Genomic DNA, 25,421 nt, shown 5'->3' with positions numbered 1-25,421 from the left:
ATTATTGATTCCTTACATGATTGCGAGGATCCTGACCCATTATCTCAAAATGATAAGATAATTTGCAGTAACTGACCATTCTGGTAGCAGAAGATTAGATGAATCTTTTGTTATGTGGAAATCCAAAGAAAATAAACTTTATTTGATTTGCTTTAGGAATTGTTTGATTTTTAAAAAAACCTTTCCCAAAGATAATTTGAGAAGCACTGTCCATGATGTGTAGATGTTGAGCTGAAGAAGCAGGTTCAAAGTGCTGAATAGTAGTTCTTCTGCTTATTTATGCTGTTTGACATCAAGGAAATAATACAAATAATAAATAAATAATGCAAATGCTATGCCTCTGAGTCTAGATCATTTCTGTACTTTATTAGAAGTGGTCAGTTATTCTATCTCCAGTTAACCATTTTTGAGCAAAGGACCAAGAAGTGGTTAGGTGTTCCTAATCAAACTTAACTCCATTTCTTTATTTTGCGTGCAATTTGCCTGCATCACTGAAGCTACAAAACATTGTGCACCATTTGTAACACACCTACAAGACTAGCCCAATGGTGTTAGCAATTAATACTTCAAGTCTAATTTCCCTTCTTGTCACCATTTATTTTAATATTTTAATGCTCATTTTTCAAACATTTGAGGTTGTCCTCGTTTCTTTACATCCCCCTGCCAAATAACAATTGTGAATTATACTGAACTGAGTGCTTTATTGCTACACATTGGTGGTGATTGTATTGCATTGCCAACCCAGACAGCTGGCCTATGAGAAGTGTGAGCTCCACAGCTATCAAGTTGTGCAAATGATCAAACACTGTCAGGTCCTATCTGTTATTTCCCCCATTCTATATCCCAAAGCTGGAGCACAAAAATGCATCAAGTAGATAAGTGTAGAAATAAAATATTGCTGGCTAACCCAAAAGAAAACCTATAAATAGGGACTGAAGAAGAGTCCTATCAGACTCGAAACGTTAACTCTGTTTCTCTCCACAGGTGCTGCCAGATCCTGAGTTTCTCCAGCATTCTATGTTTCAGATTCCAGCATCTGCAGTATTTTGCCTTTTAAGACTGTGTTTAATGTGTATGTAAATACAAGAATGTATAAGCTAATGTTGATGGTATTAACAGACTTTCAACAGACTTAGTAGTACCAGCATCAAATCTTTCTTTTCACAAAATTAAAACGTGCCAAATTAGTGAATAAGTGAGAGCCTAAATTTCATGGACTTTGAGTACTGTCAAGTCTGAACTGCTGCAGTTTGGTGTAGATAGACCCAGAAAGCCATTAGGGAGGGTGTTCCAGGATTTTGACTTAGCCAAATTGAAGGAACAGCAATGTATTTCGAAGTCAGGATGTTGAGTGGCTCGGAGAGGAAACTGCAGGCAATGGTGTTCTATGTATTTGTCTTCCTAGATGGTAGTAGTCACTTTCTTGCATGGCGCTTGGTCAATTTCTGCAGTGCGTCTTAAAGATGATATAGGCTGCTGCTTCTGAGCCTTGGTGGTGGAGGGAATGGATATCTGTCAAAGGGTGCCAATCAAGCCAGCAGCTTTGCCCTGGGTTGTGTCAAGCTTCTTGAGTTTTGTTGGAGCTGCACTCTTCAGGCAAGTGGGGAATAGTCCGTCACACTTGTGATTTGCAGATGGTGGACAGCCTTTGGGGGATGGTAAGTGAGTTACTCACAGGAATCCTAGATTCTAATCTGCTCTTTAGCTATATAAATTCTGTGGCTACATCAGTTCAGTTTCTGGTCAATAAATGTTGATAGTGGGGTATTTAGTGATGATCTTGCCATTGAATGTCGTGGAATTATAGTTATGTTCTCCCTTGTTGGAGATGGTCATTGCCAAGGCACTTGTGTAGCCTGAATGTTATTTGCTACTTGTTAACCCAAGCTTGGATATTGTCTAGGCCTGACTGCATCAGACCACAGACTGATTCCTTAACCAAGGAATCATGAATGGTACTGGACATTGTGCAGTCATCAGCAAACATCTTCACTTCTGACCTTATGATGGAGGGAAGGTTGTTACAACATGTTAGTGAACCCTTCTGCTAATTAAACCAAACACACAGAAAAGCTCACCTCTCCTCGTAATCTGTTAAAGTGTGAGTGACCGAGAACTACCCAAATTCCACTATTTAACAAAAATATCAATTTTATTTTTTAATGCTGAAAGTGAGCATTAAACAACAACTACTTACAACTCTAAGCTTCCTTTCTCTTAAAGATTTGTTATCAACCTCCCACTCGATAATAATGTACTGGTCAGTAAAGCCCTTATTAAATTTACAGCAGCTTAATTTTCAAAACCGGACAGCAGCTGTCTCTGGTGTCGATCTTCCTGTGTTTGTAGATCTTTCTGCATTTGTAGATCTTTCTGCAAACACCAGTCTTCTGCAAAGATTTTTCATATGGAAAAGGTACCTTTGACAGAGTATGGTGAATAGAAGTCTTTCAAATGGCAGATGGTGCTCTTTCGGCTAACTGTCCAAAATGCCTGCTTTTCTCTTTACACCAAACATCGGATCGTCTAATTGGTTCAATGTTGCCAAAACAGTAAAATTCAAATTCAATTGGATTTTAGTATTTTGGGAAATAATTTAAACTGGTTAAATTTGAACTGCCGTGAAAGCAACTGAGGTATCTCGGTTACAGCCAAATGTTACATCTTTCAATTCTCCAGCACACTCTGACTGCAAGTCAGTTACATGATAAGTACTAGCAAGCTTTTATCCTTTCTTAAAGGTACAGTACACTCCTCCTTCAACTTCATAACAAGGTCATTGATGAAGCGGCTGAAAATGATTGGCCCTAAGCCACTAACCTGAGGAACCCCTGCAGGGGTGTCCTGGAGCTAAGATGACTGATTTCCAACAGCCACAACCATCTTCCATTGTGCTGGGTATGACTCCAGCCTGCAGAGAATTTCCCCTAAGTCCCATTAACTCCAGTTTTTCTAGGACTCCTTGATAACACACTCTTAAAAGCAATCTTGAGAATTGTCACTCTCACCTTATGTCTAGGATTCATCTCTGATCTATGTTTGAATGAAGGCTGTAATGATGTCAGGAGCTGAGTAGCCCTGATGGAACATAACCAGCTTGCTGACATTCAGTTTATCAGTAAGCAGGTATTACTTTAGCAGCGTTGATGATACTTTCCATTGCATTAATAACAATCTAGTCTGATGGGACCGTTATCGGCCAGGTTGGATTTGCCAAGTTTTTAGTGTACAGGACATAGCTGTCAGTTTTCCACATTGTTGGGCAGATGTCAGTATTGTAGCTGCACTGGAAAGGCTTGGCTCAGGGGCACAGCAAGTTTGGAGCATATGTTAGAGCTTCCAGATGTTTCCTGATATCATTCAAATTGAATTGATTGAGGACTGTCATCTCTAAGTTTGGGGATCTCTCGAAGTGTTTAGGTGTCCCTGTTTTAAGATGATGAGCAATAATGTTTGCATTAATATTTTGTCTTGAACGCAAGTATTGTGAGGTATTTCAGAAGAAATGGATCCCAATTTTTTTCCATCTGAATGATGTCCAAATGCTTAATTAAGACGACTGCATGAGAACTGTGTTTTAGAACTGTTGTGCTCATATGGAAGGTAAACACTGAAATTTACTGGTCAGGTGGAATGGTCTGGTTTTGTATGTGTTTCTGTGTTTGGCAAGTTTCGCTAAGACAGAGAGAGGAGCTTGTAAAGTTCCTTCAGGCATGTTGTTACACTTCTCATGGGATAAGCACATTTAAAGAAACTTTATCTGATTATAAAGTTCAATACTTTTTTGGTGCAAAAGGCCTTTTTGTTAACCCGTATTATTGCTGCAGCAAACAGTGATAAATTGGGTAGTTGTATGTTAATTATCACTTTGACTTGGTAAGCGCCTAGATTTTTGATGAGACCTAAATGGAAAACTTGGATTAAAAATTCTAATCAAAGACTGTTCGGTTAATTATTATCACCATTACAACATTTAAAAAACATTTGGACAGGTACATGGTTATGAAGGATTTAGAGGGATATGAGCCATAAACAGGCAAATGGAATTAATTCAGTTTAGGAAACCTGGTCAGCGTGGACAAACTGGGCCAAAGAGCCTGTTTCCGTGCTGTAATTCTTTATGACTCTAGACCTAGATTGTGTAATTTTGTACGGAATGAGTTTCACTGTTCAACCTGAAAACAATAATGTAGCCACAACTTTGTGAGGCTGATAATGAATAAGCATTCTTGTTGAATTACAGATCTGTGTAGGCAACAGCCCAGGTGATTTACACAGTCTGTTCCTAAACCCGGTCTGTTCCATTAACACTCAAGTAATCATTATTGAATGAAGTTCTAATATGATTCCACTGGTGCCTGTTGTTGGAATAGATGCGCTTGTTACCTGTTGATTTATGAATTCCTATAATCTGACTTCCTATTTTGGCTGCTGGCAATGTGGCCGACCTGCTTGCTTTGTGCTGTAGTTTAGTGCTGTGGGTAATGGCAGGGGAAGCACAAGTAGGCTGCCAGTAGTTGGCTTCCACATTTCCCTTTTTTATTTGCTATGCTAAAAGCTGCTTTTCTAATTCACTTTATTTCCAGTTCTCTGAACGCATTGGACAATTGCTGGTGTTCCTGTGAGACCGAGAGGAAAGATGTCCATTATAAATAGTCTTTGTGGACAGGTGGGAATGAAATTAGGACCTCCAAAGAACAGGTGTACAAAAATCATAGTCACATTCAGGAATTAAGTACATTTAAACAACACAATGATGTCAAAAGTGCCTAAATCTTTTCAGCAGTAAAATTTTCAATGTTGACTGACCAATGTTGATTGTGTAAATAGTTTCTAAGCTAGTCATTAAATTTCCCCACAGAGCAGCATTGACTGTTTTATGCAGAAGATTCATTCTATCTGTGAACCTTCTGCTTTCACTCTCCTTGTGTAAGACAAGTACTAGCACAAGTTTTAGCCCTGCTTCTATTTGAGCCATGTGTGCTTTCAAATGAATGAACAGTTTTCACTATACAGCTTCCAAATGAAAGAATGTGTTCTACACATGTAATTTCTCAAGTTCTTAAATTAACCTTTCATTGGCTTACAGACTTAATTTACTTAATGCCCATCTTTGGTGAGAACAATTTCAGTTTATACCAGGAAGTAAGTAATTTTCTGCATCCGGAAGGGATGATTTACATCAGGATTTAAGGCTTTTGCTTTTGCAAATTCATTAGTAGTTTTGGGAAAGATTATCTGTTTGCTTAATCTCATCTCGGACAACTTTATCTCAGGCAGCAAAAGAAAACCCAGGCTCTACGCAGAGGGCAGGCTTACCCCACTATCCCTTACATGCTGATCTCCTAATCTTAACAGTGTAGCTATAGCAACCAGCAAACTCCTGTGTCCACCACTGTAGGAAGTGAGGTCTGCAGGATATCCTATCTTGGAGCTGCTTTACAATTTAGCACTGGTTATTTGCACAACTTTACAATTATGTCTTTTAGATCATGCAGAGGTTAAAAGATACACCACACTACTAATTCAGAGTTACTTGTTAAGTTTAACTAAATCATCATGCATCATCTTAAAACCCACATCACACCACCATTATCATCCCAAATCCAGCAACCCCTTTCAACAAAACAGGAAAAAGTAATCTTGGCTGTAAACATGTTAACTATTATCTTTGCTACTCTGGGAATCGCGAGCAGGGATTTAACTAGAAACAGTGATTTATTTCCATGCTTTCCATCCATATTTTGACTCATATTGTCTTCACCTGTAAAAGGAACTTTTCATTACTGTTCTTTCAGTTTTTCCTCTTTCTTCCCATTTGCCCTCCAAACTCCTCTCCTCATATTAGTCTGTGATTCCACAAATAATGGTTACCCTTCAGTACTTATGGACAGACATCCACCACCAAAAAGACACTGATCCCACAATGTGTTTGAGTAAGTGAATAACAGTTAAGAGCAAAGTACATGACAGTTTTTTTTTGTCCTGTCCTCTTAACTTCCCCCTCTGTGATATTAAGGTTAATTGTGATACCAGAACAACTATAAAGGTATACGCTAGGAGGCCAGGATTTCAACTGTCAGTAAAACCACTTTTTTAAATTGAATACGTTGCTTTCCTTTTGGCATCATTTTTGTTGGATTGAATCAAAACCACCAGTGGGTTGTTGTCCTCTCAACAAATAAACAGCATATTTACAGAGCAGCTAGTGCTCCATTTTCATATCAAACAGGGTATGTTAGTGTACTCTGACCCCATCTTTTCTTAGAGGAGCACCAGCAAAAAGGGACATATCACTTCTAGTTGCTTGTGATGATTTATTTTCTAGAATGTCCTGGATTATGAAACTGACTGCTGTTTTCTTCCCCCACCCTTCCTTACCTCCTTACTACTTTACCTCAGTGAGAAATAAATCCAACACTGCCATCAGTGGAGCACAGACACAGATGGAGCGAAGCACCAGCCGTGAAGGATCCAGCCAACGGGTGCCACGGCAGCCTAGTGCAACCAGAGTCCCCAAAGGCAGTGGTGCTGGGAAAACTACAGGAAGTAGCAGCAGCTCACAAACGACATCCAGTCAGTAGTCTGAAGAGTGTTTACCATCTGATATAAAGATGACAGCATTGCTGGGCAAGCCATGTTTAAAATGGGGTCCAAATCTGATTTTTGGTTTGTTTCCCTCGTCTGTTGACTATTTGGTAGCAAGTGAAGTCAACTGCCACTGGACTGGTGAGATCCCTTTGGATTTTTTATGTTGGTGCAAGTTTGCAGGAATAAACTTGGTTCTGTGACTGTCATCTTTCTCACTATATGTGAGATCTAGTAATTCAGGATTTTTCTTTCCTATTTTATATCTTGCTGCAAAAACACATCAGTTAAGAGGTGCTGTTAGAACTGAAAAACGCTGGCCAATATTGAGGTAAGTAAATTCCTATGCAAGTTCACCAGATGAAACTAGACAGATAGGTAGAGAACATATTTTCTGCTTCACCCTGGACATTAGTACTTTCCCTTAAGTGTGAAAATTACATTGAGGCAAGTCTTCTGGACTATTTCATAATAGGAGTGACCCATTCAGTTCTTAAAGCCTGCACTGCCACTGACTTAAATGAAGGTTGCTTTGTATGAATATCTACTTACCTTCAATTTTAAATGGAAAACAATAGGCAGTGAGCACCAAAATCATTATAGAATCCCTACAGTGTGGAAGCAAGCCATTCAGCTCATTGAGTCCACACTGAACCTTTAAGAGCACGCCTCTCAGACCCACCCTCCAACACTATACCTGTAACTCTGTGTTTCCCATGTCTAATCCAGTTAGCCTGCACATCCCTGGACATTGTGGGCAATTTAGTATTGCCAATCTACCTAACCTGCACATCATTGGACTGTGGGAGGAAACCTGAGCACCTGGGGAAAATCTATGTGTCCGTGGAGATAATGTGCAGACTTCACACAGACAGTTGCCTGAGGGTGGAATTGAACTTGTTTCCAGTTCTCTGAATGCTTTGGACAATTGCTGGTGTTCCTGGTCCTTTGTGCTGTGAAGCAGCAGTGCTAACCACTGAGCCACAGTGGTGCCCCATGTGCAATTAGTTGCCAAGCTCTTGGGGCTGAACAGTGAATGACTAAAGCTGAATCTTAATTTCCTATATTCTCCTATAAAACATCACTCTGTTAGCATGCAAATTCACAAGTTTCACTATGAGCATACATTGTCTTTAAATTGATAACTGCAACCCTGCTGCACCTCCACTGCTACCAATCAAAGGTTGATCATGACTTCCAGATTAGCAGATCTCTAGCGACTTACAGTAATCAGTTACCTGTTGGTATATAGTTAAAACAGTGCTTATGATGTACAACATATTTTGTGTGCATATATCTTCCAAAGGCGATACACGCTCCAAATAAACTACTTGTATTCTTATATTTTGGAAATGAATGGTTCTTATCATCTCATTTTAATAACTTCACAATTCCTTAAATGTCATTTTTACCAAAGTTCATGGTATCAAATTTAGAATCACTTTTTTTTTCTCCATGTAGCTTTCTACATGCTATGATTGTAACAAGCCTTTTGTGTTGATTTTGGTCTGTCGGTGAAGTGGGCAGTATGAAATAATCAATAAGATCTCAACATTAATACAAAGCCAAAATATGAAATAGAGACAGAAAATGCTGGATCCTAACATTGGTTTGTACTGCCAGAGCACATTTGTTTTTGCGATGATCTTTCACATTCCTGTATGCTCCTGTCGGAATTCTTCCGCTCTATGCAGTCTTACTTGAAACCTACATGAAGTATCGAGTTTTTGCATTTTCCATTTGGACTTCCTTTCTTCTCCATTAAGCCTATAGTGCCGTTAAGTGTGTTCAAGCCAGCTCTTCTTTTCTGGAGGTGATAGATTAATATGGTTCCCTAATAGGAGAAAGTGAGGACTGCAGATGCTGGAGATCAGAGCTGAAAATGTGTTGCTGGAAAAACGCAGCAGGTCAGGCAGCATCCAAGGAGCAGGAGCATTCATGAAGAAGGGCTCATGCCCGAAATATCGATTCTCCTGCTCCTTGGATGCTGCCTGACCTGCTGCGCTTTTTCAGCAACACAATTTCAGCATGGTTCCCTAATAATTGTCCATGTTAAATTGAGTGCATGATAGATTTACTTCAGTATGCAGATTATTAGTATATTCAAGGCCTTGTTAAGTTACTTATGAAATTCCTTTTAAATAATGTAAAATGTGATTGAATTATATTTTACCTCTGTATTTATCCTATCTTGAAGAAGTTTATTCCTCTATCATTCACTTCTGTGTGAACTAACCACCTCCCAGTATGTCACCTTCGTGACCTTCCTTTATTTGTGAGCTTCAACACTACACCACAGCGCAAACAAAAATTGAGCACACTCTGCTTAAGTTTTTTTATAGACAAGAAATTGCAAGTATTTGTGATCTGCACTTTCACCCCACCAAGCTCTTATGTCCAGCATCGAAGAGAAAATTCTACTCCATGGTTGATGGTTCCCTTCACTGTGGAGACATCATAGTTTAACTATGTTCAGTCTTCAGCCCAGGTACATAAAACACCTTGTTAGAAGCGATTTTGTTTTTTTAATTAGACCTGAAAGGCTTTGAGAATGTTTGTTTTTTTTTATTTCAAGGGGCTTCTATAAAATGATAATTACAATTGAACCATTTTTGAGGATCGGTACTGAAACATGCATTTGATTTTTTTTCTTCTCCCTCACCAGAAATGGTGTAGATTCTTAACTATTTACCTGGTTGAAATCTATTAGCCCACCATTGACCTGATGTCTGATTGTATATAGTGTTTGAAAGTTGAAATGTAAAATATAAAAAGATCTATGATTTACAAAGGGCGATATAATTTAAGGCTTAGAAAATAATCCTTTTGGGGAACTTGGCATTCAAGCAGGCTATGCCTCACAGAACAGAAATGATTTCATTTGATTGAAATTAGAAAAGACTAATGGAATTTTGAGCATATTGAAAACTAATGATGACTACATTTGTTAAATAAACTGATGGAATTAAATTTCTTTCATACATTCCACTGCAATAATTAGCATCCAACATCAAGCTTGGTTCGCTGAATTTGTTGTACCTACTGGAATTTTACATTATTTCTTCTTTGATATCGGAGACTGAAGCAACTTGTATTGATGTGACTGAGGAACTTACTATGCTAAATGGGGGGTTTGGTCTGATTTCAAAATCATTGGAACACTTTTTAACATCTATCAGAGGAGGCTGACCTACATCCTATTTATTTTGTTGCAGCTACTAGCCTAGTTAAATATAAGATCTAGGAGCAGGAGAAGGTAATTCATCCTCTTTGGTCTGCTCCATCATTTAATACCGCCATGGCTGACCTCACCTCTACTTTCCTGCTCATTATTCTCCTTAACCCTCCAAACCCATTACCAAATAAAATCTATCTATCCCTCAAAATTTACTCAATAGCCCAACATCCACCACATTCTAATGTAATGAATTTCACAGATTTTGAGAAGTAAATACTATAACTCAAGAAATGTAAAAACAGGCTGTATCAACACAATATTTTGTAGGTTAATATCTTGTTTCTGTCTTGTTTTATGATTTGGTCTATTAGAAGTCAATTGAGTCACAAGGAATCTAGCTAGTCCTAATATGTTCATGTTTTTGCAATGAAAAGCATTGGTCCTTGCTTGCTACTTAACATTAGTCTATGGATAAATACTTAAGAAAACTTGCTTTCTAGATATAAATGTTAAATATAGCTTTGTTAATCACTTAATAATTCTATAACATTTGCTTTGCTATCAGACCTGTTTTTAGTGGCATACATCCTTTGAGCTCAGGTTTTGGACAGCATTCCAGGACTTAGCACCTTTGAGGTTTTTTAGTATAACTGGATATTATTCAGCCATTGTATCTGTACAGGTCTTTCAATGCAGTAGTTGCGTTCCTATGTGAGACAGTGTTATAGAAAATTGCGCAACGTAAATAATGGGGCCTATGGGAAAAACTGGGTTATGGATGAACCGCCAAAAATATCAGTAAAAACAGTTAGCCTAACACAAATGATAGCACAGTCTAAGTCAATCTTTTACTCATTTTGTTAAAATATGATTTAATTTAACAATAACACTAAAATCGCTGACTACAGCACTGTACTTTTCACGAAGCAGAAAGCATGTGTTGATGGACCATGTGATGCCAATGCAGAAGTCCAGTTCTCCTCAAGATTTTCCCCCAATTTGTAATATAGTCTACATTTAGAAGAAACTTTAATTCCCAGTGTCAAGCTAACTTCCAAGGCATTCCTGTTCTAGCTGAATACATTGAATTTGCATTTTGCAGACAGAGGATCCTGAGGCTAGGTTTTGCTGTTCAGCTAGTGCTCGGGATGGAAATCGCATACAGTGAATGGGAGTTTGCTTTATTTAAAAAAAAAAGTCTGCAATTCACAATCACACTACAACCAAATCTCATTTAATAAATTCAGAGGAACCTCTATTGTCCAAATATCAATTATCTGAATTTCAGATTATCTGAAGAAGATCTCAACATCCTGATTAGAAAAATTACATTCCAACACTATTTACATCTTTTGTTTACAATGATTAAATTGCAATGACAGTCATTCTAAATCGAAGAGACTAGATTGAAAAAGCGAACGCACTACTTACAGATACCAACACTTACCAACAAGTGGCAATAGACCTGACCCCACAACTAGAGAACCGCATCACAGCCCTAATAAAAAAGCTTTAGAAATCTGGAGAATAAAATAAAACTGACTCCCAAAAAATGAAACCGACAGATCCAACACACCGTGCTTCTACGGATTACCCAAAGTTCACAAACCAGGAGCCCCCGCCCCCCCCCGGCTGCCTCAGACCCATAGTCTCGCTACCTGGAACACCAACTACAGATTGGTAAAGGAGCTACACTAAAACACTTCGTAGAAGACTCACATCACTCCATCCAAGAATTCCAGAAGACCAAAGACATTAAGATAGAAGAGGATAAAATAATGGTCTCCTTTGTTGTAACAGCCCTGTTTATATCAATTGACATTAACCTGGCCAAGGAAACACTGACTACACTATTAGAAGACCCAAAGACACGTACATCAAACACCACTTCTTCAGCAAGGACAGTATCGTCAAGCTAGTGGACCTATGCCTTACCACACACTTCAGCTTCAACAACAAAACCTACAGACAAACCAACGGAATACCCATGGAATCTCCGATAGCAGGGTTCTTAGCAGAGGCAGTAATGCAGAAACTCGAACAAACAGCTCTGCCAACCATCCAACCCAAACTTTGGGTCTGCTACGTGCATGACATCTTTGTCATCACTAAATGAAACAAATTAGAAGAAACCTTCAAGGCCATCAATAATACCCTTACTGGTATAAAATTCACTAAAGAGGAGGAAAACAACAACAAACTGCCATTCCTAGATGTCACAGTAGAGCAAACAGTCAATGGGGAACTTCAAACCAGCGTTTGCAGGAAAACAACACCTACGGACCAAATACAGAACTATAGAAACAATCATCCCAATATCCATAAACGAAGCTGCATCAGATCATTACTTCAACGAGCCAACACACACTGCAGCACAAACGAATTATGCAGAGCAGAGGAAAATTACCTATACCGTGTATTCAAAAAGAATGGGTACCCAATGAACACAGTCCGCCGATTTCTCAGCAACAAACAAGCAGACAAAACACATCCAGAAACCCTAGACACTCTCCCCGACATCAAAGACATCTCAGACCCCTTGGCATCATGGCAGCCCACAAACCCACCAACACACTAAAACAGCAGCTAATAAACTTGAAAGATCCTACACAGACAACAAGCAAAACTAAGGTCATTTACAAAATACCATGCAAGAACTGTAACAAACACTACATTGGACAAACAGGCATAAAACTAGCCACCAGGATACATGAACACCAACTACCCACAAAACGACATGACCCTCTCTGGCTAGTATCCTTACATACAGATAAGCAAGGATACCACTTTGACTAGGACAACACATCAATCCCAGGACAAGCCGAACAGAGACATGCACGAGAATTCCTAGAAGCATGGCATTCCAACTGAAACTCTTATCAATAAACACATCAAATTACAACCCATCTACCACTGTCTAAGAAAAAGAACAGGAAATGACATTGACCCAAAGAAAGGGGTCGATGGATGGGGCTCACTCGCAATGTGCTGATGACTAATCTGATTGGGGAGCAGATTTAGCAAGTGTTTGCTGTGTCAATCCCATTGAACTGATTAGGGTGTGGGGGAGGCATCAGCAATGCTGCAGGTCCCTTACACACAAGCATGTGTCTGCTCAGAAATAAACCCTGAGACACAGAGAGGGAGCAAGGCAGGCAGAGTAAGGAAAAAAAAGAAACTTCAGAAAACTCTGGGACCCAGAGGAGAGGCATTGAATCAATTAACCAAATAATCAATTATCCGACCAAAATAGTGCCCACTCATCTCGTCCGGATAATCGAGGTTCCTCTGTATTCATGCATTATAGGAGAACTACCTGTCTTGCATCCAAAAATTTATTCTACCTTCTTCCATCCTTTTTTTCCTTCAAATATTTATCTGTTTGCTTTAAATGATCTTTATCTTTTTCTGACAATATGTTCCATGCTTCCAACATTTTTAAAACAAAATCATATGACAGTTAATGACAATTGCCACTTTGTGGAAATTTTAGAATAATAGAATCCTGACAATGCAGAAAGAGGTAATTCAGCCCATTCAGACTACACTCTCCCTCCAAATGGCGTCACATCCAAACCCACCCCCAACCCATCCTTGTAACTCTGCATTGGGGTTTTACTATGCCCAAACCACCTAACTTGCACATCACTGGACACTAGGGGGCAATTTAGCATAGTCAATCCACCTTTGGACTGTGGGCAGAAACCGGAGCACAGAGCAGAAATCCACACAGACATGGGGAAAATATGCAAACTCCACACAGTTGCTCAAGGCTGGAATCAAACCTGGTCTCTGGTACCTTGAGGTAGCAGTGCTGACCATTGTCCCACCATACCACCAATTAAATTGATTTCATTGGCTCTGAAACCAGAGAAAGGACAAAAGTCTTTAAGCCCTTCATAATTTTAAAATATCCTATTAGATCACCACTGTGCATGAAAATAACTTGTTTCTCAGTTCTCTCCTTCAAACCAAATAGTTATATGAATAATTATAGTTTATCATCCCCATTACACTCTGGTGAGCCTACACTGTTTAAGCTTTGAGGTTTTAATGTCCTTTCGATAATAGGGCCACTAAAATGCTGCACTGTCATGTAATTATTATCTAGGTCAAACCTTCTATTACTATTAATTTTGGACCAATTGAAATGCTTCAATGCTATTTGATTGCTTATGTAGACAAGCAAGAGGCTAGAAGAACACAGCAAGGTGGAGAAGTCAATGTTTCGGGTGTAACTCTTCTTCAAGACTGGGGGTGGGTGTAAGGGGAGCTGTAGACGAAGGGGCAGCTGGTGAGGTAGATAGGAATAGGTGAACACAGAAACAGGATACAACCTGATTGGTCGATGGGAAGAATAGATCTGGTTGGTAGCTGGAAGGAAGAGTCAATCAGAGGAAATGGTGTGTTCTTCCAGCCTCCTGCTTGTCTTCCTTGGATTCCGGCATCTGCAGTTTTTTTGTCTCCAACCAAATTTGTTTGTTTATAGCTTTATTTAAATGCACAAATTCTATAAATTACATAATTCTCCAGAATTTTTCTCATCACATTTCATGTTTAATGATATGGCCAAAGCTAAAATGTATTGCCCCTTCCCAGACACCCATGAGAAGTTCATGGTGAGACCCTCTTGTATCACTAGCCCATGTGCTGAAGGTGTCTGTGAAGAAATGACAACCATATATGAAAAGGCTAGGCCTCTTGTGGTGTAGTAGCAACATCTGTACACTTGAGCCAGGAAGTCAATGTTGCCCCAGAGGTGTCCACAGTGTGGTGCTGGAAAAGCACAGCAGGTCAGGCAGCATCCAAGGAGGAAGGGAATCGACGATTCAGGTATAAGCTCTTCATCGCATTCCTGATGAAGGGCTTATGCCCAAAACGTCGACTCTCCTGCTCCTGGTATGCTGCCTGACCAGCTGTGCTTTTCCAGTACCGCACTCTCCTCTCTGATCTACAGCAATTGCAGTCCTCACTTTCTCCTGCCGCAGGGATGTGTTCCACCACATTCAAACAGGTTAATTGAAAGTATCTACATGTCAAAGGAGGGAATGCTATGCAACTTGCAGGGGAGTGTTCCTATTGCACCTGCTTTTACTTGTGGTGGCGATGGCTCAGGAACATGTGAAGTGTGTCCTTTCCAGAAATAAAACATTGAAGGTTCTTGGGACGCTTTCCTGCATGAATAACGCAGCGTGGATGCAGACTGATGCTGGGGGCTATTTGGAGTTGGATGCAATACCAGCCCAGCTGTTTGCAACATTCTGAGAGAACCAGGTGCTGCGCGCCCGTGCGCTCCATGTCAATAGGTCGCGCGACCCCGGCTGCTCGGAGCGCGCACGTTCCCCTGGGTTACGCGGCCGTGCGCGCCTCCTGTCACTGCAGTGCTCTTCGTACCGGGACCGGACGCCAACAGTCAGCGATACCGTTAAAATGCCGTGAGCGACTGGCGGATCCTCCAGGACTGGTCACCGGCTCCACAACCACCAGCCGGCAGCACGGTAACAGCAGCGTCCGGCCGATGAGTACACCCTCGCCCCACGCCGTCCCCTCGCCCGGCCCGGCCCAGCCCGGCCCAGCCCACTGAGTCCCGGGGCTGCTCGGAGCCCCGCCCCTGGGACAGCGGCACCGCCGGCCGCTGGGGGGCAGCAACTCAGGACAGGTCAGTGAGCAAGACTGACCAGGGCTTGGGGATCAGAGGGCAACAGGTCAGGGGTCAAGACTGACCAGGGCTTGAGGATCAGAGTGCATCAGGTCAGGGGTCAAGACTGACCAGGGCTTGGGGATCAGAGGGCAACAGGTCAGGGGTCAAGACCGACCAGGGCTTGGGGATCAGAGGGCAACAGGTCAGGGGTCAATCCAACCAGGGCTTGGGGATCAGAGGGCAACAGGTCAGAGGTCAAGACCGACCAGGGCTTGGGGATCAGAGGGCAACAGGTCAGGGGTCAATCCAACCAGGGCTTGGGGATCAGAGGGCAACAGGTCAGAGGTCAAGACCAACCAGGGCTTGGGGATCAGAGGGCAACAGGTCAGGGGTCAAAACTGACCAGGGCTTGGGGGTCAGAGGGCAACAGGTCGAAGTCAAGACCGACCAGGGCTTGGGAATCAGAGGGGCACCAGGTCAGATGTGAAGACTGACCAGGGCTTGAGGAACAGAGGGCAACAGGTCAGGGGTCATGACTGATCAGAACTTGGGGTCACAGCTCAATAGGTTGGGGGGAGGATTGACCAGGGCTTGGGGTCACATTGCAGTAGGTTAGGGGAAAGATTGATCAGGGCTTGGGGTCATTCAGGACAATAAGTCAGGGTCAAGACTGACCAGGACTTGGGGTCACAGCACAATAGGTCAGGGGGAAAGATTGACCAGGGCTTGGGGTCATTGAGGACAATAAGTCAGGCGGCAAGATTGACCAGGACATAAGGATCACTGAGGGCAAAAGGTCAGGTGGCATCACTGATCAGTGGAGGTCACTGAGGGAAATAGAGCTGGGGGCAAAACTTGCCACGATTTGAGGTCACTGAGAGTAAAGGTCAGTGGAGGGTGCAAGACTGACCAGGTTTTGGGGGTCAATGGGGGCAAGACCAACCAGCTTTTGATGGTCACTGAGAGGAAACAGCTCAGGAGATAACAATGACCAGATCTTGAGGTATAGGAGCAGAACTGAAGATAAGGGACCAACATTGACCAGTGTTTGGATCCCTAAGGTCAAGAAACACTAGAGCAGATCAGCAGACAGTAGACCAGAATGACAGCAATTTGGGAAATACAGAGCAGAGACCCATGTCAGAGGAGTCAAGACATTGTGAACAGTTGGCATAGTGTAGACAAAGAGGTAATACAGTCTGCAGCACATTTTTTAACCATCACGTAGTGATTAGTGAGGATCATTTCCGAGTCAATGGGCATGAGATCCACTCCTGGAATTTAAGCACAAAATCTCTGCTGAAATACCAGTGGAATCCTCCACAACTAAGCCATTCTGTTCATCGAGCCCACTATGTCATTCAATAAAACCATGGCTAATCTGACAGTACCCTGGACTCCCTTTTCATGCCTGTCTCCTTCATAATTCTCGAAGAGTTTAGTGCTGGAGAAGACAGCCGGTCAGGTAGCAACCGAGGAGAGGAGAGTCAATGTTTCGAGCATAAGCTCTTCATCACGTATGTGGGGGGGACCCAAAGGGGCTGAGAGATAAATGGGAGGGGGATGGAACTAGGGGAAAGGCAGCTGGGAATGCGATTGGTAGATGAAGGTGTGGGGTGATGGTGATAGGTCAGAGTAGAGGGTGGAGCAGATAGGTGGGAAGGAAGATGGACAGGAAGTACAGTTCAAGAGGGTGGTGCCGAGTTGGAAGGTTGGATATGGGATAGGGTGGGGGGGAGGAGAAATGAGGAAACTGGTGAAATCCACAATGATTCCGTGTGGTTGGAAGGGCCAAGGAGGAAGCTGAGGCGTTCTTCCTCCAGGCATCGAGTGGCTGGAGTTTAGCAGTGGAGGAGGCCCAGCACTTGCATGTCCTTGTCGGAGTGGGAGGGGTGTTAAAGTGTTCGGGCAGATGGGGGGAGGGCGCGGAGGTGGGGTTGTTTAGTGCATGTGCCCCAGAGATATGCTCTGAAATGCTCCGCAAGTTGGCGTCCTGTCTCTCCGATGTAGAAGAGAGCACACTGAGAGCAATAGACAAAGTAGATGACGTGTGTGGAAGTACAGATGCAGAAGGATCCTTTGGGGCCTTGGATGAAGGTGAGAGGGGAGGTGGCAGGGGAAGGCCGGGAGTGGAAGGTGGGTTGGTCGGGGGCGTGGACCTAACGAGGAAGTCGTGGAGGGAATGGTCTCTTCATAATGCAGGTAGGAGTGTGGAGGGAAATATATCCATGGGATAATGGGGTCTGTTTGTAGGCGGTGGAAATGGCAGAGGATGATGCATTGTATCTGGAGGTTAGTGACATGAAAGGTGAGGACCGAGGGCGGTTCTGTCCTTGTTGCGATTGGAGAGTGGGATTCAACTCGCGGACACTTCCTCCTACTGCCCCCTCAATCATGACCTTACCTTCCATCACCAAACCATCATAACCCAGACCATCCACAACCTCATCACCTCAGGGATCTCCTACCCACAGCCTTCAAGCTCATGGTCCAGGAACCCCAAACCGCCCGGTTCTACCTCCTATCCAAAATTCACAAACCTGACTGCCCCGGTCAACCCATCAACTCAGCATACTCCTGCCCCACCAAACTTATCTCTGCATACCTTGACACTGTCCTGTCTCCCTTTGTCCAGGAACTCCCCACATACATTTGGGACACCACCCACACCCTCCACCTCCTCCATGACTTTCATTTCCCTGGTCCCCAATGCCTCATCTTCACTATGGTCATCCATCCCCCATTATGAAGGCCTCCAAGTCCTCCGTTTCTTCCTCTCCTGCCGACCCAACCAGTACCCTTCCACCATCACACTCAACCAATTAGCTGATGTAGTCCTCAACAATTTTTCTTTCGAATCCTCCCAGTGCCTCCAGACCAAAGGGGTAGCCGTGGGCACCCACTTGGGTCTCAGCAATACCTGCCTCTTCGTCGGATATGTGGAACAGTCCATCTTCCGCAGCAACACCGGCACCATTCCCCACTTTTTCCTCCGCTACATTGATGACTGTATCAGTGCCACCTCATGCTCCCATGAGGAGGTAGAACAGTTCATCAACTTCACGAACACCTTCCACCTTGACCTCAAGTTTCACCTGGACCATCTTGGATAACACCCTCACCTTCCTGGACCTCTCCATCTCCATTTCCGGCGATCGACTTAACACTGAGATCGACTACAAACCCACTGACTCCCACAGTTATCTGGACTGCACCTCCTCCCACCTGCCTCCTGTAAAAATGCTATTCCTTATTCCCAATTCCTCCGCCATCCCAGAAGGTGTCCTTCTTCAAAGACTGCAATTTGCCCTCCCATGTGATTGACAATGCCTTCCAGTACACCTCCTTCACTTTCCACACCTCCACCCTTGGATCCCACCCCTCCAACCGCAACACGGATAGAACCCCCCCCCCCTCCCCCAGTCCTCACCTTCTACCCCACCAACCTCTGGATACATCACATCATCCTCTGCCATTTCTGCCACCTCCAAACAGACGCCACCATCAGGGATATATTTCCCTCCCCACACCTATTTGCGTTGCAGAGAGACCATGCCCTCCATGATTCCCTTGTTTGGTCGATGCCCCCAAGGTGCAAAACCTGTGACCACATCTTCCCCCCTCACCTTCATGCAAGGCTCCAAAGGATCCTTCAGCATATGAGAGAGATTTACTTGTACTTCCACACACATTATCTTCTGTGTCTGTTGGTCTCGATGTGGTCTCCTCGACATTGGGGAGACAGGATGCCAACTTGCAGTACGTTTCAGAGAACACCACTGGGACACATGCACAAAACAACCCTACCGCCGAACCCCCTTCCCTCTCCGCCAAGGACATGCAAGTGCTGGGCCTCCTCTGCCGCCAAACTCTAGCCACCAGTGCCTGGAGGAAGAAAGCCTCAGCTTCCTCCTTGGGACCCTCCAACTGCACGGAATCAATGTGTATTTCACCAGTTCCCTCATTTCCCCTTCTCCCCACTATGTCCCAGATCCAACCTTGCAACTGGGAACCGCCCTTTTGAATTGTCATACCTGTCCATCTTCCTTCCCACCTATCCACTCCACCCTCCTCTCCGACCTATCACCATCACTCCCCACTCCAGTCTACCTGTCACCTTCCCAGCTGCCTATCCCCAATCCCACCCCACTTCCATTTATCTCTCAGTCTCCTTGGGCCCCCACCCCACATGTTTGATGAAGAGCTTATACTCGAAACAGCGACTATCCTGCTCCTTGGATGCTGCCCGACCGGATATACTTTTCCAGCACCACACTCTTCGACTTTGATCTCCAGCATCTGCAGTCCTCATTTCCTCTATAGACCAAATATCTGTCTAGGTCAGCACTGAAGTCTGGGTGATTGCATGTAATTCATTGCTCCCTGTGGAAGAGAATTCCAAAGACTAATGACTCTGAGAAAAACAAACATTCTTCTCGTCATCTTAACTTGACAGCTTCCTTATTTTAAAGCCGTTCCGTAATTCTAGATTATGCCACAAGAGAAAACATCCTCTTAGTGTTTATCTTGTCAGTGTTCCATTGAATCTTATGTGGTTCAGCAAGATCACTTCTCGTACTTTGAAACTCCACTGATTGTAGGCTCAATCTTTCTTTGTGAAACAATCCCTTCAGCCCAGCAATCAGCTAGAGAACCTTCTCTGACTTATTTCCATTGCAAATACAACTTTCCTTAAGGCAACTAAAACTATGCATGGTACTCTAGGTTTGATCTTGCAATGTTCTGTGTGCATGTGGCAAGACTTCCCTAATTTTATATTCCATCCTTCTTACAATAAATGTCAATGTACCATCTGTCTTCTTAATTACTTGTTGCACTACACATTGTCTTTATGTAATTCTTGTGTGAGTATACCCGGATCCCATGTACCACAGCATTCAGCCTTTAAATAAATATTTTGCTTTTCTATTCTACTTTAGACAGCCATCTTTTTGCCTGCTCATTTAACCTATCGAAATCCATTTGTACCTACTTCCCAGTTTGTTTTCCTACCTAGCTTTATATCATTTGCAAATTTGGCAGCAATACAGACAGTTATTCAAGTTGTTAATATAGAATATACTGTAAATAGTTGAGACTCCACCAGTGATCCCCGTGGCACTGGGCAAATACACCACGTCCACTTGTTACCTTCTCAAAAGAATTGTTACACGTCAATGCAGACCTGAGGAATTAGAAAACCAGAACAGTCCTGAGGCAAGCGGTGTTTTTCAGCTGAAGACTCACCTGCCCTCAGTTAGATGTAGCAGGTCCCTGGCATAGAGAGAAGGGACATCTTCCCAGTGCCCTTGCTGATACTTATCCCTAACCACTATCGCTATCTTGTTATTTTCACATTGCTGTGTGTGGGACATTCCTTGTGTAAAATGTTTTCTATCTACATTACACTTCAAAAGCACTTGTTTACTTATAAAGCATTTTGGATATCCTAAAGTGTAGAAAGGCATTGGATAGATGCAAGACTTCCTTTTTGAGATACAGTATATTGAATTAAATGGAAATATTAAGATCCCTGATGTTCAGTGCTGTGTAATTCTGTAAAGGAGGTAAACAATCAGGATTAGACAGCCCTGCGTATGGTGCCAGTAGATAAAGTTCTACTTGTTTTAAGACTGTAACAATCTCATTTGGAATCAAATATTAAGAGAGGGAATGGGAACCTGGATGTGAGGGTCTGGATCAAATACAAAGAGTTACTGAAGATTACAAAACAAGCAAAGGTTTACCAAAGACACTGTCTGAAAGAGACATACAGGTGTCAGTGTGATTACTCTAGATGTGGTTTTAATTCCTCATTTATCTGAGTTTTGTTTGGATTGTCTGTTCTTGTGTTTTGTATATGGCAATGGGGTTCTGAAACAGGGCTGTGCAGCTTCAATGGCAGACTGGACGTAGGTGGCTACAGTGTCTCTGGTTTAGCAACATGCATTAACTTTGGATGCAAAATATTCTCTACCTGTTTGCTTATTTAAAAACCATTCACTGGTTTGTGTTCTTTATTTCCAAAATGTGGAGGTGCCTGTGTTGGACCAAGTCAGAAATCACACGACACCAGGTTATAGTCCAACAGGTTCATTTAAAATCACAAGCTTTCACCCTGCTGCTCCTTCATCAGGTGGAGTCACTCCAAACACTTGTGATTTCAAATAAACCTATTGGACGACAACCTGGTATTGTGTGACTTCTGACTTTATTTTCAAAGTTTGAATTTCAGCTTTTAACAATCTGCAGGTTTCTAACCAAACACTCCTGGTTGGAAAGCTTTGCAAGCTAAATTTTGCTACTCAAGTAACTGTGCTTTCCCTGAGTTGTTCTATCTGTCGTTTTTGGGGAGATATTATTGTTGCTTCTGATCCCAGTCATGTGTCCTTTGAACTGTTTGAACAATTTTTAATCTCTGGGTTTTCTGAACTAAAATCCACCCTTCATCATCCTGAATCAAAAACAAGCTAATGGATCTTCAAAGTTTTTCCCGCCTGTTGTAAACTTTTCACAGTCAAAACAATCTTCCATTAACACTTCAGGGGCTCCCTGCTCTCTAACACATACTGGATTAAGTCACTGTCTCGGAGAACTGTCTGACCTAGTGATGTTTATTTTTAAAAGGCTGTCACAAAAGTAGCCCACCCATCTGCGGCACGGTGGCTCAGTGGTTAACACTGCTGCCTCACAGCGCCAGGGACCCAGGTTCGATTCTGTCCTCGAGCGACTGTCTGTGTGGGGTTTGCACATTCTCCCTGTGTCTGCGTGGATTCTGCCGAGTACTCCAGTTTCCTTTCACAGTCCAAAGATGTGCAGGTTAGGTAAAATGACCATGCTAAATTACCCATAGTGTTTGCAGATTATGTAGGTTAGGTGCATTAACCATGGGAACTGCAGAATTACAGGGATTGGGTAGGGAATAGATCTGGGTGGGATGCTCTTCGGAGGGTTGGTGTGGACTTGTTGGGCCGAATGGCCTGTTTCCAAATTGTGGGGACTCTATTAAAAAAATCTGAATCCAAACAAAATGTTACACTGGTAGATTTTCATGATAAGACATGGAAGCAGTATCCAGTGGAGCATAGAGTCTGATATGGATTGATTGGTTTGCATGGTATATTTCTGTGATGTGTGTACTTGCTGATCCTCTGTTATTAGGTAACAGCATAGAATTTACAGCGTAGAAATAGAGCGTTCAGTCCAACTGTGTGGACTTACTTACTTCATCTTAACCAGTCAGCATATACTGTTCCTTTCTCCCTCACAAACGTATCTAGCATCTCCTTAAATTTATCTACTTTAGTTGATTTCGCTCTTCCATGATTCTGTTAACCTGAAGCGGTTATTCGGATTTGTGGAACTGATGACATTCACTGCATGTCCTTTGCAGCCAGTGTTTCCATAATACTGATGGTTCGGAGGAGAAAGAGGTGAAAAACACAAATGAGAATGGTCGTCCTGGAGGAAATTTTGATTGGGTCTACAAAAAGAAAGTAACAGAGGAGAAGCATCAGCAGGGTTTTGGCAAAGGGCCTGGCTGATTTCAGGGAGTAGAAAATAAGGAATACACAAAGGAACAGAAAGCATGATAACCTCTTGATTGGAGACAAAGAAGTCTCTGCCCTCCTTTCCCCGTGTCCCCTTATACCATTGCTGATCATCTCCCTGCTCCTCTGCTTCTTTTGCCACTCCTCACCCTTCTCCTGCTTCTCTCCTTCCTAGCTCCCACACCCTACGCCCCTGCCCTGTCTACTGCTGGCCAGGTTTCTTCATGGGATGGGAAAGTGAGCATTCCACCTTCTGCAGGCAATGCACTCTGGGTTTCAATTGAAAGGGATTATGACCTGCTGATTCAAGTCAAACTGATACTAAATTCACAGCCTCCCAGAGAGGGGGCACTAGGTGGCTGGTGTGAAGAGTGGAAATGCAGCATTTAGGCAAACAGGGTATCTCTGTTCTGAGATTAGGGTTAAGGCACACATACTCTGAAATCAAGCTCTCCAATTATTATTAAGTTCTGTGACATGAAATAGAAATTCCTGTTACATATGTTAATTTAAGCAATTATTATTTTAAAATAATACCTAAAGAAATTTTATAAAAATACATTTGCTAATAATGAAAATATTTCTGTAGCAGGTGACATTGTTCATCTCTATGTAAACTGTAGAGAGCTGTATGCTGACCTTACTCCAAAAAGCAGCTGTGACAACCTTGACATTAATGAGCACGGAAATAATTCGAGAAAGTGTATTTGGTTTGTTAACCTTCATTGGTGACTCATTTCCCCCATGTTATGCTGTGGCAAGTAATATTCACTCACAGTGAAAGTGAAAAGCTGTCTCTTTCACTAGTCTCTGTTGGTGTTCCTTCCTCTCCACATTGGAGGGTTGATGCCTTGGAGACAGGATGGTAGGAAGCAAACTGTGACATTACAGTGGGAACTCAGGAAAACAAATGCATTCACTGCAAAGTAACTGCGATAACCAGATGCTAAAGCCTGATGGAACTAGGTTTCTGCTGTTGGTGTTTTGTTTAGTGCTCTGCTTTTAAATGTTGCTGGCTCAGACACATTAAGAGTGCATCCAGTAAGAGTGGATTAAATTATTACTCAATTGTACTTAAAAGCTTTGAAATCGGAAGTGGTGGCTTGGCTTTCTTGAAAGCAAGTGTCAATCTGGCCTAGTTGGTGGTGCTGTCAGCTCTGAGTCAGAAGGGTGGAGACTCGCTCCACTGCTTGTCCACAGAATCTAAGTTGACAGGCCTGGTGCCATGCTGAGAGCAAGTGACATTATCTTGATGTATCCTCCTGCGGACTTAGATTTTCTACCCTGTCTATCTTGTAAGCATGAAAGATTATGTGGTTCATGCAAGGAAGAAGATCCCAGTAAAGGCCATTGAAGTTGCCTTACATGTTAGTTGTATCCTAGTTGGTAGTCCTGTTGTCTCTAACTCAAAGGATTATGGACTTGAGACTCAGTTCAGAGACTTGAGCAAATCTGTACTCACATATATGCAGCATTAAGGAAGTGCTGAAAACTCAGAGACGCCGTCTTTGGATTGAGATGTTAAACCAGCATCCTGTCTACCAATACAAGTGGATGAAAACGATCCGGTAGGGTAATTCAAGGTCATACAGTCAACTGGAGTCTTGCCAAACACAAAGAAATGTAGTTGTTGGAGGCCACTTATTTCAATCTTGGGACAACATTGTAGGAGGTCCTCAGTATAGTTACTTTTAATCAATCTGTTCAGACTTGTAATGACACATCCGTTGTGCAGGTGGGGGTTGAACCAATACCTTCTAGCCCAGAGATTAGGACACTACCACCGTGGCAGAAGAGCCCTACTGCACAACAAGAGTTCCTCAGAATATATATTTTTTTAATCGACCCATTCAGCGATGCTATTACTTACCTCTGAAACAGATGAGACTTGAACCCAGGCCTCCTGACTCAAAGATAGGGACATTATCATTGCACCACAAGAGCTGCTCACGAGTTCCTCAAGATCTTGTCTTAGGTCCAATCGTCTTCAAATGACTTTCTCCGCATCTGAAGGTGGTGATGCCCACTAATGATTGCCCAGTATTCAGTTCCATTCAGAACTGCTCAGTTACTGAAGTAGCTTCGGTTGCATGCAGCATGATGTGGACAACAGTCAAGCTTGAGGTGATAAGAAACAAGTAACATTTGTGCCATACGTGCCAGTCAATGATTCCCAGCAAAAGGGAATTTAATCATCTTCACTTCACGTTCAATAATATGATCCCTCACCACTGATACCCAGGGTCACCATTGGCCAGACGTTTAGTAGATTAGCTACAAGAGTAGGTACGCAATTGTGTTTTCTATAGTGATTATTTCACCGAAGTCTGTTCAGCATTTACAAGGCACAAGGCGGGATTGCAAGGTCATTAGCTCAACTGGAGTAATAGAATGGTTAGTTTCAAAATAAGACTCTACACTTGGTAAATCGGTTGTACAGAACCTAAGTATTGCTGAAAAATAT

The 25,421-nt window shown here is 42.6% G+C and overlaps 1 protein-coding gene and 1 long non-coding RNA gene across 9 annotated transcripts in view; both read left to right on the top strand.

Annotated features, from left to right (window-relative positions):
- Positions 1 to 7,930, top strand: part of mzt2b (mitotic spindle organizing protein 2B) — a 31,575-nt gene extending 23,645 nt beyond the window's left edge. For all 3 annotated transcript variants that reach the window (XM_072587166.1, XM_072587167.1, XM_072587168.1), the window contains one exon: positions 6,403 to 7,930. In XM_072587166.1, the coding sequence (XP_072443267.1) occupies positions 6,403 to 6,584 (182 nt within the window). In that variant the 3' untranslated portion in view covers positions 6,585 to 7,930. The remainder of the gene's footprint in view (positions 1 to 6,402) is intronic.
- A 7,195-nt stretch (positions 7,931 to 15,125) lies between these two features.
- The window catches only part of LOC140487849 (uncharacterized), a 160,195-nt gene continuing 149,899 nt past the window's right edge, over positions 15,126 to 25,421 (top strand). For all 6 annotated transcript variants that reach the window (XR_011962951.1, XR_011962954.1, XR_011962955.1 and 3 more), the window contains exon 1: positions 15,126 to 15,264. This is a non-coding gene — a long non-coding RNA (uncharacterized lncRNA). The remainder of the gene's footprint in view (positions 15,265 to 25,421) is intronic.

Source organism: Chiloscyllium punctatum, chromosome 17 (genome assembly GCF_047496795.1).
Source record: "Chiloscyllium punctatum isolate Juve2018m chromosome 17, sChiPun1.3, whole genome shotgun sequence".
Taxonomy (NCBI): Eukaryota; Metazoa; Chordata; class Chondrichthyes; order Orectolobiformes; family Hemiscylliidae; genus Chiloscyllium; species Chiloscyllium punctatum.
Note: the sequence above shows the minus strand (reverse complement) of the source record. Positions and strands in the feature narration are given on the sequence as shown.